At 39.4% G+C, this 15186-nt stretch overlaps 2 protein-coding genes across 2 annotated transcripts in view; one reads left to right on the forward strand and one right to left on the reverse strand.

Moving 5' to 3' along the window:
• Positions 1–1141: 1141 nt before the first annotated feature.
• On the reverse strand, positions 1142–2716 carry LOC120951621 (uncharacterized). Its single transcript, XM_049606029.1, has 4 exons — positions 2597–2716; positions 2370–2519; positions 2027–2299; positions 1142–1951 (listed from the first exon to the last, which is right to left on the reverse strand). Exons 1-4 carry the CDS (start codon positions 2646–2648, stop codon positions 1266–1268), a joined length of 1161 nt encoding a protein of 386 aa, XP_049461986.1. The 5' UTR covers positions 2649–2716; the 3' UTR covers positions 1142–1265.
• An 8100-nt stretch (positions 2717–10816) lies between these two features.
• LOC120947882 (uncharacterized) overlaps positions 10817–15186 on the forward strand; it is a 46134-nt gene continuing 41764 nt past the window's right edge. Inside the window, exons 1-2 of the mRNA XM_040363693.2 lie at positions 10817–10946; positions 14497–15104. Of these exons, the coding sequence (XP_040219627.2) occupies positions 14818–15104 (287 nt within the window). The 5' untranslated portion in view covers positions 10817–10946; positions 14497–14817. The remainder of the gene's footprint in view (positions 10947–14496; positions 15105–15186) is intronic.

The raw sequence follows: 15186 nt of genomic DNA on the forward strand, positions 1-15186 counted from the left end.
GATCCGGACGGAGGAGTTTTCTTTGATGCATGGTACGCTAGGTACGAATACGTATTCATTCAGGACGCTAGACGACGCCGCTCGTGTGAGAAACGCGGCCTTAAGAAGATAGGTAAGGGGGAATCACCAACAATAGAGCATCTACAAACGTTTCTTTCAGTTACCGATTAACACCCAACCGGAATACACCTAAGGGAACGTCTCCAGCCGAAGCGTTTTTAAAAAGAACGATTTGCACTACGTTGGGTCTGTTGAAGAAACCATCTCCTTCGACTGCAGCCGTTAATCACAAACAAAATCAGCAATTCAACAAACGGCATGGAGCGGTCAAGCGATCATTAGTAGAGAATGACTTGGTGTATGTTGAACAACACGTAAACAAAAAAAAAGTCGTGGGTTCCTGGTCGAGTCATTGAACCAAAAATAATCCACTATGTCTCGCTACGGTTCCGAAACCCCTGGGCAAGAAGAACAACAACTTCCATGGGAAGTTTTATTAGAATAAGTTGGTACTACTGCTGTAGCCGGCAATCATATTTCTATTAGTTTGAACTCTAAGGTGCCAGCTGATGTTCCTGTTGTTTTGTGGGTTTACGGGGTTTATCGGATTATCGGTATTTTATTATCACCACGTAAGAGAACAGGATGATGTGTGTGCCGTAACGATCACTTCGGTGTCGATCAAACGAGAGAGATTCGTTACCACATTGCCACTACTTATAAAGCCTAACTGAGTGCCTCTCGCGGGCACTCCCTAGCTTCGGGTTTGCTATAAACTAAAGCATGCGTTACACTACACTAACCTTAACATACAGATCCCATAACACTGTTTTTGAAAATCCGCAAACAACCAATGAACAGCCATCTGCGTCAGCATCGGAATCCATTGCATCCGAATCCGTCGCATTTGAATCCATCCAAAGCTTACTACGTCGTTCCGTAAGAACACGAGAATCCCTCGATGGCTCTCATCATACGACCTTTACTAAAAAGGGGCAGATGTAGTAGGCTATGACTACCAAACAGTGGATTTTGGCTCAGCAGAATTTCGCTTCCTAGGCGCTTCCTAGCAAGTTGGCTTTTATTTGCTCTCCGTTTGAACTGTCACAATCAGATAAGAACGTTTAACAGAATGAGGATGTTATACTTCAGCAAAGGAAAGAAAAAATATTTCCGAAACGCTTTATTCAGAAAGAATAGCTTGTTTAAATTTGAATGTTTTGGTTGTACAGAAAGTTGAAAATCTATATCGTTACTCATTTGAATCAAGCGGACAACACATTGATAGCGGTCGCATCGAGGGGAACACTGTTTACATTACCTCTTAAACTATCGGTGGTACAACAGTAAGTGAATCCTTTGGAAAATGTTTGGAGCGCAGCATTAGACCAACCATAAAGGGCGCAAACATCAGGACATAAGAGTTCGCTGGACGCAATAGATGTTCGGTACGGATCGTTACTGGTGACAAAAGCGATAGCTGCATTGCTGCTTGGTGACTTGATAATTTTCCACGTCCATTTTGGCACCGTTATTCCGTTTGCACTAAGTGTGATGGAAACTTGTGTACCGTTTGTATGGGGCAGTGTTAAGACATCGAACGTTCCAGTATACACCAACAGGTCGCGTTGAAGACGATCAGCAATGTTGCGAGCGATCTTTTCTACAGTCAACCAGTTGCCACCGTTGACCTTTTGCCACTGAGGGGCAACGTTGACGTAAAAGTACGTATCCCACTGCCAGGTACGGAAAATACCATCTGCATCCGGTGTCAAATGTCCCCTAGCTAGGTAATTGGTGGAGTTCACATACTTTGCAGCCTGGGTGGACGATCCGAGTAGATCGGCTAATCGTGTTTGCTGCGCCTTGATGGTATAAGAAGTGTCCACCATAACTGAACTGGGAACTCCAGTTACTTTGAAAGATGGGCGGTAAGACTCCACTATACTATCTGAAATTGTACGCGTAACTCGCTAATGTAAAAGCAAAGCATAACAGAGAAATACACAATATAACTACTGCCTACCTGCAATAGAATCTCCATGGATAACATGCTTTGTGTAGATAGCGGACGCTGTCTGGGAATTGTAACACACAGAAAAGTGTTTCACGAATCCAATTCCGGCAATATCGAATCCAATATTGCGAATCGTACCACCGTTTTCACATTGATCACTTGTCAACTGAAGATCTCCAGTAACAACCTTGGCGCAAACTATTCCGGATGCATTGATCGGAAGACCGTTTAATAGGAATGTGCTTGCACCAACACATGTGAGAAGTGCCGTTTCTTGTAGTACTGCAACATAGAGACACACATATACCATGCTTCGAGTAAGTATTACGTTTTTGGGAAACTTCGTACTTACTGTTGACTACGTTATTTTTGGGACATGCAATAACACTTGACTCGCCAAACGCCCAGGTAAGTTGCCCGTTCTTTGGTATCCAAAGGTTATCATTCTTCAGAAACACAGGCTCCGGAAAGGTGAGATCAGTTTTTACATTAACTGTACATTCTGCGTGAATATAAGATATTGTGGATGTGGATAAATTGGGACGTGGGTGAGCTTGTAGCCAATGTCGAGTTACTTACGGCTTAGGACGGTTTGCACGAAACAAAACGAAAGAACAACCAGTGACCACATCTTGTATTGATCTGTTCAGTTTCTTATTTGCGATACAGTTTTATGTAGACAGTACAATGGGTTTATTTATTCCTTTCGAAAAGTTGTATGAATTGTTAGCGTTGTTGTTGAGTTTTTGAAAACTAGTCACGATGCTTTTTTTCTACTAAGCAACATTTCTGCTGTTGCATATGGATAAGTTATTGTGAAGTTGTACAGGCTGTTCTCATAAACTGTGTGTTTTAAATTCAGATAAGTGTGGGCTTATTTTTTTTGGCAGCAAATGATGATCTCATGCCACGATAGTAGCATATGAGGAGCGTTGTACCAGGGTTATTTATTTGTTAGGGTTTTATCGGGAGTTTAACTTTCGGATTTCACCCGCGTCATTATTGGGTATTTTAAACCAATTTGGTTTGCATGGTTTTTTAATCCAATTTTTGTCATCTATATAAAACATTTGTATAGAAAGTTTATACAAAATAAACTTGTCCAACTTGGGGGGGGGGACACGTATCCTGTATGATGAGGGCTGGGCCCGCGATTTCGAGATAGTAGTGTAGCATATCTGCTAAACAGAACTTGTTATAAACCATACTCTCAGCTATAGACCACACCTCACTATAGAAATCACACCATTGCTACATAATCATTATAACACACTCAGCAAATCATATCATACTATAACAAAGCAACCGGAAGAATTCAGGCCCCACCGTTCATATAAAAACAATTATGACACACTTCTTGAAAACACCCGAAAGACGCATAATAAGCAAATCAGGCGTTACTGCAGGCAAACTAGGTGAACCGAGAACGCATAGCAAGTTACAGGGTTTCACACTTTATCTCAAGACCGCGGGACCCCTTCCCGAATCTGTCTTAGTCAAAGCCAAGACTGCGGTATGATGCTTGAAAACGTTGATGATACCTGAATTCATCGGATGCAATGCTGAATCTGCGGCACATTTCTCGAAACACACTGGTCCGCGTCGAGGACATGCGGTCGAATATTTTTTTACACGGATAACCTTTGTGTACATCAGTGTACTGAAAACAGTGAATTATTTTTTCGTGTTTTTACCAGAAAAGATGATTTAAATAGTTCAAACTACTTTCTTAACACTTGTAAATATTTTAATTAAACAAATATGCATTCACTCATTTTATTAAATTGTCTTTTTTTGTTAAAAAAAACGAAAAGGATAATTGAGTGTTTCTAATAGACTGATGTACACAAAGGTTATCCGTGTAAAAAATATTCGACCGCATGTCCTCGGCGCAGACCAGTGTGTTTCGAGAAATGTGCCGCAGATTCAGCATTGCATCCGATGAATTCAGGTATCATCAACGTTTTCAGGTATCATCAACGTTTTCAAGCATCATACCGCAATCTTGGCTTTGGCTAAGACAGATTCGGGAAGGGGTCCCGCGGTCTTGAGATAAAGTGTGAAACCCTGTATAAGCTCAGTGACGAAAACATCCATTCTTTAGCAACAATAGTTGAAACCTTATTTCGCAATACAGTGAAACCGAAGCATAGGCACACATCGACAAACACCTCACACCATTTTAATTTATAAATTTTTACCAATAACAATAACATTTAATTAGGTCAAAAACATATTCCAAAACCAAATGTACGAAACCCATAACATATTTTGAGTATAAATAAAACCAACTCCGATCATGGCAAGTCAGATTCGTTCGGACTGCCAGGATAGGACTATGCCCATCCAACATATATTCTCATTTAAAGAGTTTAGTTATGTCCCCCTACCCAAGGTAAGGCCTCTAAACTCCAACGTTTCCAGTAAGGGAAACCTCCTAAAGGTTTCTATGATCGCCAGGACGATCAAGTGTCGAAAAGTCCGCTTTGAACAAAGTGTTATTCTACCTCGATACATGTCAGCGAAACACTGTCCTACCGCGATGGTACGTGTTGATCAGTTGTACCGTAGTACTCTCATCACATTACATGGCGACCGTAACTATCTTCCGAACTTACTACAGTAGCATAAGTCCGACCGCTGCCCAAAACCAACGATCAGAAACTTCAGCGCCCACCAGCTGACAATCATCACTCAGGCTCATAAAATGTGCCTCCTCCAAGTACAGAGCATCCAAAGCACCTTCTTCCAGCATGCACGTCGCCTTAGCTACACATGTAGACACCCAAAGGGTTATTCAAAGCCTTAAATCGACCACGTTCTGATTGAAGGACGGCACTTTTCGGATATTATCGACGTTTAAACTTTCCTGGTAAATGGTAAAGGTACGCCAGCAACTTTCCGTAGTTAACACCCACGGAGTAAGCTCACCCAAAGGATCAACCTGGACCGGTTGAAGTGTGCTGATGCAGCAGAGGGGTACGCGACAGCGCTCGGGGAAACGTTTCCAGCCGACAACAACATCGCCGCGATGCCCCTCGCAGACCACTGGCGTATGTTGGAACGACCCATCAGCACCGCAGCCGAACATAAGATCGGCCGCTTACCCAGCTGGACCAGCTTTCCCAGTCGGGGGACGCCCGCTTATTCTACAGGAGATTCAAGCCAGGGAGCTGAACGGAGCAGAGACAGGAGAGGCTGGCGCATTTTGTAGAACAAGGCAACCACCAAAGCAGCAGCACAGTAGTAACAACAGCACCAGCATTGGCGCCAACGACGAGGTGCCTCCGCCATCTCTGGATGAGATTGCCAGCGCCATCAAGCAGCATAAGAGCAATAAGTCTGCTGGCAGAGATGGACTGGCGGCCGAGCTCTTCAAGATGGGGCCAAAGAGGCTTACCGTCGAAATGCATCAGCTGATCGTGAAAATCTGGGAGCAGGAGGAACTACCCGAGGAGTGGAAGCTGGGTGTCATTCACCAAGTCTACAAAAACGTTGACAGACTGGATCTTGTTCTGCAGACTTGCGCCCCTTGCTACAAATTTTGTCGGTAGCTGGGTTTGTTGGAGGCAAATCCACCATCGACCAAATTTTCACTCTACGGCAGATCCTCCAGAAGTGCCGAGAGCGCCAAATCCCAACGCACCACCTGTTCATCGACTTCAAGGCGGCCTACGACACCATAGACCGGATGGAGCTATGGAGCATCATGCAGCGGTACCACTTCCCTGGGAAGTTGATCCGGCTGTTAGAGGCCACCATGAACGGTGCACAGTGCAAGATGAGAGAGTCGAACTTGATGTCGGAAAGGTTTGAATCTCGCAGGGGTCTGAGGCATGGTGACGGACTCTCTTGTCTGCTCTTCAACATCGTCCTGGAAGGTGTCATTCGAAGCGCTAGACAACGACATCCGTGGCACGATCCTCTACCGGTCTATCCAATTTCTTGGCTTCACGGATGACATCGATATCATCTGCAGGACAACACCGAAGGTGTGTTGTGAAGCGTACACCCGACTCAAACGCGAAGCAGCAATAATTGGATTGAGAATCAATGCAAATAAGCCGAAGTACCTGCTTGCTGGAGACTCAGACTATCTGGGAAGCAGTGTATTAGTTGACTGCGACAGTTTCGAGGTAGTAAAGGAGTTGTGCTATCTCGGGACGGTCGTTACTTCGGACAACGACATCAGCAGCGAAATCCGTAGACGCATGGTGCAGGGGAATCGTGCATACTATGGGCTTCATCGACTGCCGAGTTCCGGAAGACTTTGAGTCCGCACGAAATGTGAGATATATCGCACATTGATTCGCCTGGTGGTCCTCTATGGACACGAGTCTTGGACCATCCGAGCGGTGAATGCAAACGCTCTGGGCGTGTTTGAGCGACGCATCCTCCGGACCATCTTTGGCGGTGTGAGGCGAGCATGGAGTGTGGAGAAGAAGATTGAACCACGAGCTTGCTGAGTTGTACGGCGAACCGAGTATCCTGACGGTGGCGAAGGCTGGCAGGATACGATGGCTGGGGCATGTTATGAGGATGACTTATTGCATGTTCCGGACAGTTTCGTCTGCATGTTTCAAATTACGGAGAGCCTCAAAATTTCGATTGAAATATTCACATTCATATACACTTCTATTTGGCGTAACGCATTCATATACACTTCTATCTTCTATTTGGCGTAATGTCTTACGAAGACATGCCGGTCCGTAGAGGCTTTCGAGACTTAATTCATTACCACGCAGCCGGATAGTCAATCCTTGCAACGAGGGGACGGTCCATTCTAGGCTTGAACCCATGACGGGCATGTTATTGAGTCGTTCGAGTTGACGACTGTTCCACGGGACCGCCCTAATTCATAAACACACTACACTTTTTTTTAGTTATTAACGCCTTTTGAGATCCAAACACCTTTTAAGGTCCGTATTCTAAGTGTCGGTGTCCTCCTGGACCGAGGTACGACGGACTTACTGAAAACCAGTTTGGGGTGTAATTTTCCCCCCTGTAACATTAATAGTTAAAAAAAAATAACCCAATTTACCCGCAAAAAACCCGTTTTTAACATTTACCCGTGTTTGTTTCCAGAAATGAAAAATAAACAACCTTTGTTTCCAACAATTTCGTAACAAATTTGCCAATTGTTAACAAATCTGAAGATATAACGTCATACGAATGAAAAATTGTTCAGGTCATATTACTTTAGTTGTTTAAATTGAAATATTACCACGAAAAATGATTGAATTTTGTATGTTCTTTTTTTTTCAATGTCGCAAGACTGTAAAGAGGTAAATTTAGATTACCGCTCAGGTGAATGAGAGTTACGATACTAAGAATCGTTTGATACATATACAGTGGAAAGCCTCATAACGAGTACCCCTTATAACAAGTTTTTCGCATAACGAGCAAATCTAAACGAGCCGAGCAGGCCGTTGGTTTGCTGCGCTTATCGACAGGTGGTATCTTCAGTTTAATTGCTCCATTTCCTTTCTTCTTATTTGACAATATTGGAAGCTCTCTTCGGCTTCATGGAAGTGGGCATGACGTGGATTTTAGTGTGTAGTTTATCTTCCTAAGAAGCATGTGTTTCATAAGTGTGAGGTGTATTGATAAGTGTGTTCTTGCATGCATTATTGATCCACTTGGTCGTGAAGAGAGGCGAGAATTTCGATACTAAGATTTGATTACAGTCTTTCCCAGAGTTACGCGAATAATGCGTTCCGGAGACATACGCGTAACTTAGGATTTTGCGTATGTCGAATATCACGTTTTACAGCCAAAATATACTCGATTGATAATGATTTTTGATTGAATTTAGTCAATTTATGTAATTTATTACTTGTTTGATGCAATTGGTGAAGAAAATTAGGTTATTTCTGTTTTTTTTAGTGATGTAACATTTTTTGAAAAAAAAAAATGTAAATTATTTTTCATTTGACGATTGATGGAGAAAACAAAACTGGCTTATTCTGCAAAATAGGTCTAGTAGGAAATGTTAAACAGCGGAACAGATCCTGGAATTAATTATTACACTTTTCGTGCAAATAATACGTAAAAGATTTTCACAAAATTAGCAAAACGGATAAAAAATACTGTAAATTACACACAATTTAATGAAAAAAGTCATTCTATTATTTATTATGGATCCACAAAGTTTATGTAGTTTAATTTTGTGTATAATAAATGCGTGAGTTATAAAAACAAATTATAAAACACAAGAATATTAGTTAACATATGTTTCATTATGATGGAAAGAGAGTTCTTGTTACACTTCCACGTGTTATTGTAACACTTCCACTTCCACAATTCCAAACTTCTCCAACTGATTTCGCCGTGAAGCGAGACAAACAACGAAATGTATTATTACATGTAATGAAAATTTTGTTGGACAATACGCCAGATTTTACGCATAGTATTTTAAGAGTTAAAAAAAAAGGTATAATATTACTCTCCTCAACATCTTTTACTATCTGTAGCAATATTCCATAGTTTTGCTACATGGTCTCGTGGATGGCAATAACCTATTTACCCAATTCCTATCTTCCAGACTGGTTGCAATCAGATGGCTCTCTGAATTGCTTTTGCGCGGGAATCGAATGAGGTCTTGAGCTGGATTTCAGGACGGGTTTTATGAACCTATCCCGACCAGCGGCTCCATCGACTGGCTACCTATCTTGCTGTCTCGTACCTTTGGTGACCACGACAACCACAATTCTTGTCCGTCTTATGCTCCGGAACACCAATGCCATCCTCCGTGGGTTCGATATAAAGTTTTTTTTTATTCTTCACATGTTTTCAAACTGATGCTGTCGTGGTATTGGTACTATTTACACATCAAACTGCTCGTATGCATCGCGTACAACAGATATCTTTAATAAGGTGTCGCGGATTGTTACATTTGTTGGGCCTTTCCGTGGGAGACTTAGAATGGCTTACCTAAACGCCAATAACCGGTACCAACGAGTAGTAACAACGTGCCGTTTGAATCTACTTTCATTTGTGCAGCAGGTTTTGGTGCATAGATAGATGTGGCGCGGTTTTTGGTAGAGGATTTGGTGCATCAGGAGAAGTGAAATAAAAACTGGTTGTGTTTTCATTTTCAGGTTGATTGAATAGAGAGTAACTTTAAATCGTATCGCTGTGTCTATTCCATTTGCTTCCGTAGTCTGGTTTGTAGTTCCAGGGCTTTTGGTATGGGTTGTCCCTTTCTGTGCAGCGAATTGTTGTTTGCTGATTGATTCAAACAATAAATGATAATTCATCAGAATTACAGTCGTCAACTTGCACAACTTACCAGGTCGAGGTCGAGGGTTCAACCCCGTACTAATCGAGCCTTAATGGCTTTAAACAATATGTCACAGTTTCCTAATTTCCTTAGCTGTGGGCCTAGATCGGTTACAGTTGTTGTGCCAAATAATAATAAGAAGAATTTATCAGAATATTGTTGTTTCCTAGAGGTCTACAGGTTTTCTCGTTTCTTAATCCATGAGGTAAATCATGCCAAAATAAGGGGATATAAACTATATATATTATCTTCTGTATATATTGTTTCGCAAAGAAATGATAAGGAACACTTTTCCTTTACATGGGCATACTGAATTGATTGCTCTGGTTTGTTTGTCATTTAAGTGTACTAATCATTCTATTACTTAATTAATTATATTTTCTTTTTTATTTCAGCCATATCGGGCAATTCTTCTGTTAATTAAAAAAAGTATATAAGTAACTACTAAATCATGTCTACGCATTGTTTAATGGAATATTTTGTTGTTTAAGCTCTCATGTGCAAAGAAAAGCAGCATCAATGCAATATTTTTCGCCAACGAAAGGCTTTCACTGATGCTTTTTATACTGCTGTTTGTCCGCGAACGCTTTGCTCTCGCCAACCGATGGTGCTGCACTATGGGAAACGGTGGTTGGAAAAATAGTGATTCTAATCATATGTGTGAACTTTCATTACGAACTATGAAATTTAAATTTTGTTCAAATTTTGTATTGTATGTTCAGGCAATAAGAAAGACTTAATAAAATAAAAATGCTGGGTTTATTTCAATGCTTCTTTCATTGAAACTTTAATTGAAATAGTAAAAGTTAGTAATGAAACCTTAGGGTTTCAATGCATTTTTCGTTTTTTTTTTGCATGAAAATCGTATGTTTGTTGCATGTTTTCAATTTTATTTTAATATTTGGTATTTTATATTTTTTTGTTCGATATTTCGTTAATCAGAATCATCGTATCACCAGACTTTGAACCGTTATTGTCCTTGCATGTATAGTTTCCTGAACATTATTACTTGAAACATTTCAAGAACATTGCGCAAAATACAACGTGGAGAGAGAAAGACAAACAGCAATAGAGAAAGAAAATAAAGGCGAGAGTTTCACCTGCCCTCTAACTAATATTATTACCACAACAAATCTTCAATTGTGATGAAAATGGCTAAAATTTTTCTAGGTCGGATACATCGGATGGAATTATATGTCTAGCACAGTGGAGTGGACTGAATTAAGTTAACATTAGCAGTTGCGTAATAGTATTGCAAAGTACAGATAAATGTGAGTTTATTGAAGTTTTTTTTCCAAATGTAGCTTGATCATTCTTGACAAAACTATGTGTTTTAGTAGAACGAAAATAAATGTAAAAAAAAACAACAGCAAATACTGCGGGCAATTTTTTACAGAATCTTTGAGTTTTTGCCCACTGTGACGGCATTGACTCTGTTCGTATCTACGGTCGGTGCATCTGGTGTGGCCTGGATTGTTATTTAGCAATAGTCCGCTCACTCGCATGTTGGCGGAGCATGCTGGTGCTGTGTCTCGCTTAAGCAGTTCAGTCGGCGTGCAATGAATACCTTTCTTCATCGTTCTGAATTTGTTGCTCTAAATCAGTTCTGTGAATGATAAACATGTGATCGCGGTTCAAATAATTTCGGTAAATTCTATAAATGTGGTAAATTCTGGAGAGCTATTATATGTCCGGTTGCGTTGATGTTTACTGTATGATTGTAAATAATTACCAGTAGAAACTTTCCGTGCTTGAGTTTGTGTTGTGAAAGAGAATCGCAAAATAATGGTGAAAAGTGTGCAAAAGAGAGCAAATGATTTAAAATTGTGATGTTTTATATGTTACATACATGGCTTCACTGAAAAACAGCGAAATGTACCGAGATGGTTGTATGGGATAGAAAGGAGAAATTGTGACGTGCAACAAAAAAAAAAAAGATATCACTAACGCGGTCATCTTCGTATGAAAAGTGGTTCATATGCTACCGGCAAGATATCACCAATACGTTTTGCACTATGCCGGATTGACCGATCTCCCAAGGAAGTGACCTCAAAAGGCGCGGTGCCAGGCCAAGACAGACCGGCAGAAAGAAGTGTAACGATATTACAGTGAACAGTTGTGTTAATCGAAAGTGTATTCGTAGATTGTGTGTATATCGTATAAATGATAGAGGGCCATTGTGTACAGTGCAAAAAGTGTACTATATATTGCCCAGATGTATTTAAAAAAACCTATTAACTTAAAATAATGTTTAAATATGGTAGCTGTTGCAGTCCACCTTTTGCGTTGAAGATATTGGAACTTGAATTAATTGAGACGTATTTTGAACAGTACTTTTGTATGTGTATATGCTCCTGAAATATTAACAATATTTCAAAATATGTATGCTTTGTTCTTACTGATATTTGTATTAGTCAAAACGGCGAATACACAACATAAACATAACATAAAGACGATGGAATGAAAATTACAGATTGGTACCGAGGAATCTAAAACTAAAGTATAGTTTGCCGATGGCAGTGAATAGAAAGCAAGTTAAATTAAAAAAGAAGAAAAAAAATCAATGTTTGTTCCACATGTTTTATGCCAATAAATTTAGAAACATTTTCCCTACACGAATAATGGTCCGTTATTCGTGTCACCGGAAAGATTAATTGGTGTCATCCACTTTTCCGCACATTTTTGATTTGCATATTTGATTGAGGCAAAATTCGGAATGTAAAAAAATCGATGTTGATTGATAAATTACAATCTACAGATTTACATATCAAGTTCGTGTTTAGGTAGCCATTACGTCGCAAATGGTTTTTCATCTGTGCTAGCAATTTTTGAATGCGACAAAAATAAACAATTATTCTGCTTTTTGTTTAGCGAAGAACGGTCTGGGTTCCTACTGATGTTGCTTCAAAAATAATAAATTGAATGAGGATAAAGCGAGATTAATTAATAGATTTCTTATCAATAATAATTTAAACTAGCACTTTTTCTAACCAAGTGCATGGTCGATCGAGCGAGCAAAACAAAAGTACAGGGTTTCCAACGCAGTTCCAAATGTAAACATAATTATTCAAGACACACGAAATGTTTTCAACAGCTATCTTCTTCTTCTTTGGCACAACAACCGTTGTCGGCCAAGCCCTGCATGTACCACTGGTAGGCTTGGCTTTCAGTGGCTTATTAATTACCATAGCAGGATAGTGAGTTCTGCGCGTATTAGGGCACGGTCCATTCGGGGCTTGAACCCATGACAGGCATGTTGTTCATTCGTACGAGTTGACGACTGTACCACCAGATCGGCCCCAACAACTATCACAAATAAAATATATGTTAATGTTAATGTTGTTCAAATTGGAAACTGACTCTGAAAACCCTGTAAGATACGTTAATGCTTAATGTATTTTATCAGGAATGTGCCAAAATAAACAGTTTACTTAATTATAAATCTTAGCATTACAATGGATCTAATTGTATCGTTAATTTTACCGACCGATAAGGCCGAGAAAAAGTAAACGCCCTTGAGCGGAAAAACTGATAACAATCATAATAGTGACGAAGGGTAGGAAATTGCGTTGGCATAGGAAGCATCATTTAAAAAGGAAGTATGCCGAGGAGGATGAAAGTATGCAGCAGAGGTTAAAAAGGTCTTGCAAATCCCTGTTGAACATGATCGAGAGTCATCTTTCTGTTCATAAATGGGGTCCGTTTCCCTTTAGCTGCAGGAACCTGTCTCAGAATAGTGCACTATGTGGGTTAATGTGACGCACTAACTGCATGAGTAAGTGCTGGAATAAATGGGACTAATGGGTTTGGTTTTGCTTCAGCTTCTGCTATCCTGAATAATTGTCGTAGAATTAAACGATATGAGCTACTTATGATAATTTACATGTATTCCCCAATATACGCAGACCGGAGGTTATCGCGTATCTTGAATACTCGCGTAAATCGAATTTCGAGGTTTTCAGTAAAATTATAGCGAATAAAAAAAAATATTATAAATTGGTGCGATTTTGTTGCAGAATCTTTAGTATATTTTTATTTAAAAAAATATAAGATTTTGGGATTATTAAAAACAACTCAGCCTAAATTTCAGCTTCGTTTTCAATTAATTTCAATTATTACAATTAAAACATGTACGTATGTGTGCATAATGATTTCCACTCATTTTAATCATGTTTTTTTAATTAAACGATTAATGAAGTTCAACTACCGTGCTGAACAATACAAAACAATTTCCACTTTTGACGGGTTCATTTAAATTGCATGGTATATGCAAAAAAACATATCGAACTTTGCAGACAATACTAACGTTTAATTTTCCTAAATAGATGAAACAGCAAGTGAAGATGAATCAAAACAGCGGTTACAGTCCGATTATTTTGATGTTAATGGTGAACCATGGCCAATATGATCTCGGAAGAGAAATTCGTACTCCTTATTAACTTGTAATCAACTAGCCATGACCATTGCTGTGTTTCCAGTGCCCGCGGGCCTTGGTACAAGTGCAGACTATCAATACTGTAGTACATTCTCCTAGGGAAGAGCAATAGAAAACGGGTTTATTTTTCATTGTTGATTTTGTTGTGCCATTAACATAATTTTAGGATCTTGCAGAACGGCGGAAGACAAAGTTTGAAGTTTCGAACGTTGTATGATCACGATTGTAATTTGGAGAAAGTTAAAACTTGTCCGGTGTTTTGATCATTGGGTGTGAAGCTGTCATTAGAAGAGTCATTAAATAATCATTCATCGCATTGTGTAAACATAATAAGTACTGCTCGTTTTCTCATTACTTCGCAACCATTCTTATTAGTGGTATTTTGACCTGAATAAAGATAGCTGATTAAAAATTAACCTTTTGTATTCCTCTAATGGTTGTTGATCATCGACGATTGGGTAGGGGGACATTTTACTCTGTCATTTATAAAGAAATTAATCTGGAGACAGATCAAAAACGTGACATCTGATAAAAAATGCAAGATGGGATGATATTTGTTTTTAGTAGACTGTTTAATATTATTAGCATATACAGATATGGAATCATAGGAAAACATAAGGTTTTATGTTTGTGTAAAATCATCGCATCGATAAGCAATGTTAAACAATGTTAAACAAGTTTAAAATATTATCATTTATTATGAAAAACTGCTGTGGTGTATTGCTAAATTACTTATATTTCACGAAATAATTATCTTTACAGGTTGCGTGTTTATTTAACTCACCGGAACTGCACGAAAGTCAAAACCAGTTTGATTCGGTTGATTAGTTTCCTTCCTCTTCCTTCAACATGAAATAGTATGGCAGAGAATGTGTTTTAGCTTGCTGCTTACTGAGTGATAATTGATACAATTGCATTCTTTATCCAGAACCATTAGAGCTATTACCAGAATTGCAAAAAGTTATAATTGGTGCTAGCCGTGAATTGGAATGATTGAATAATTTACAATACAAGTAAATGCATTACACGCAGAAGTAAATTGGAGCACATGCATTTGATGTTGCACAGTTTGTGCAAAGAAAGATGGGTAACATTATGAGCAGTAGTGATTCAACGCTTCCCAGACAACAGACGAACAGAGAACGTTGTGCATATTATCGAACGACATCGCAAGATCAAATAGATTATACTACCACAAAACGGTGCTACTTTGAAGATGATATCGACAGCAATCGAAACAACGATCATGCAACTTATAACAATAGACAACAGTCTCCGACTCAGGAAAACTCTCGCATGTTGTTCTTGTTGTACCTTATTCATCGAACATGGAACGTGGTGGTCGATAGTGTGGATCAAAAAGGAAAAAAGTAAGTATGTAGTGTAGTATCGTAAACTATTTATTTACCCTTTGCCAAAAGCACCTTGCAAGCTTTCTTTATAATCACGACA

Source organism: Anopheles coluzzii, chromosome 2 (assembly GCF_943734685.1).
Source record: "Anopheles coluzzii chromosome 2, AcolN3, whole genome shotgun sequence".
NCBI lineage: Eukaryota > Metazoa > Arthropoda > Insecta > Diptera > Culicidae > Anopheles > Anopheles coluzzii.

Bases quoted from the DNA above. Each gene is read 5' to 3' on its own strand.
- LOC120951621 (XM_049606029.1), bottom strand. From the start codon at position 2,648: ATGTGGTCACTGGTTGTTCTTTCGTTTTGTTTCGTGCAAACCGTCCTA. The intron at 2,520-2,596 runs GTAAGTAACTCG...ATATTCACGCAG, and splicing joins CGTGCAAACCGTCCTAAGCC to AATGTACAGTTAATGTAAAA. The intron at 1,952-2,026 runs GTAGGCAGTAGT...GTACAATTTCAG, and splicing joins CCATGGAGATTCTATTGCAG to ATAGTATAGTGGAGTCTTAC.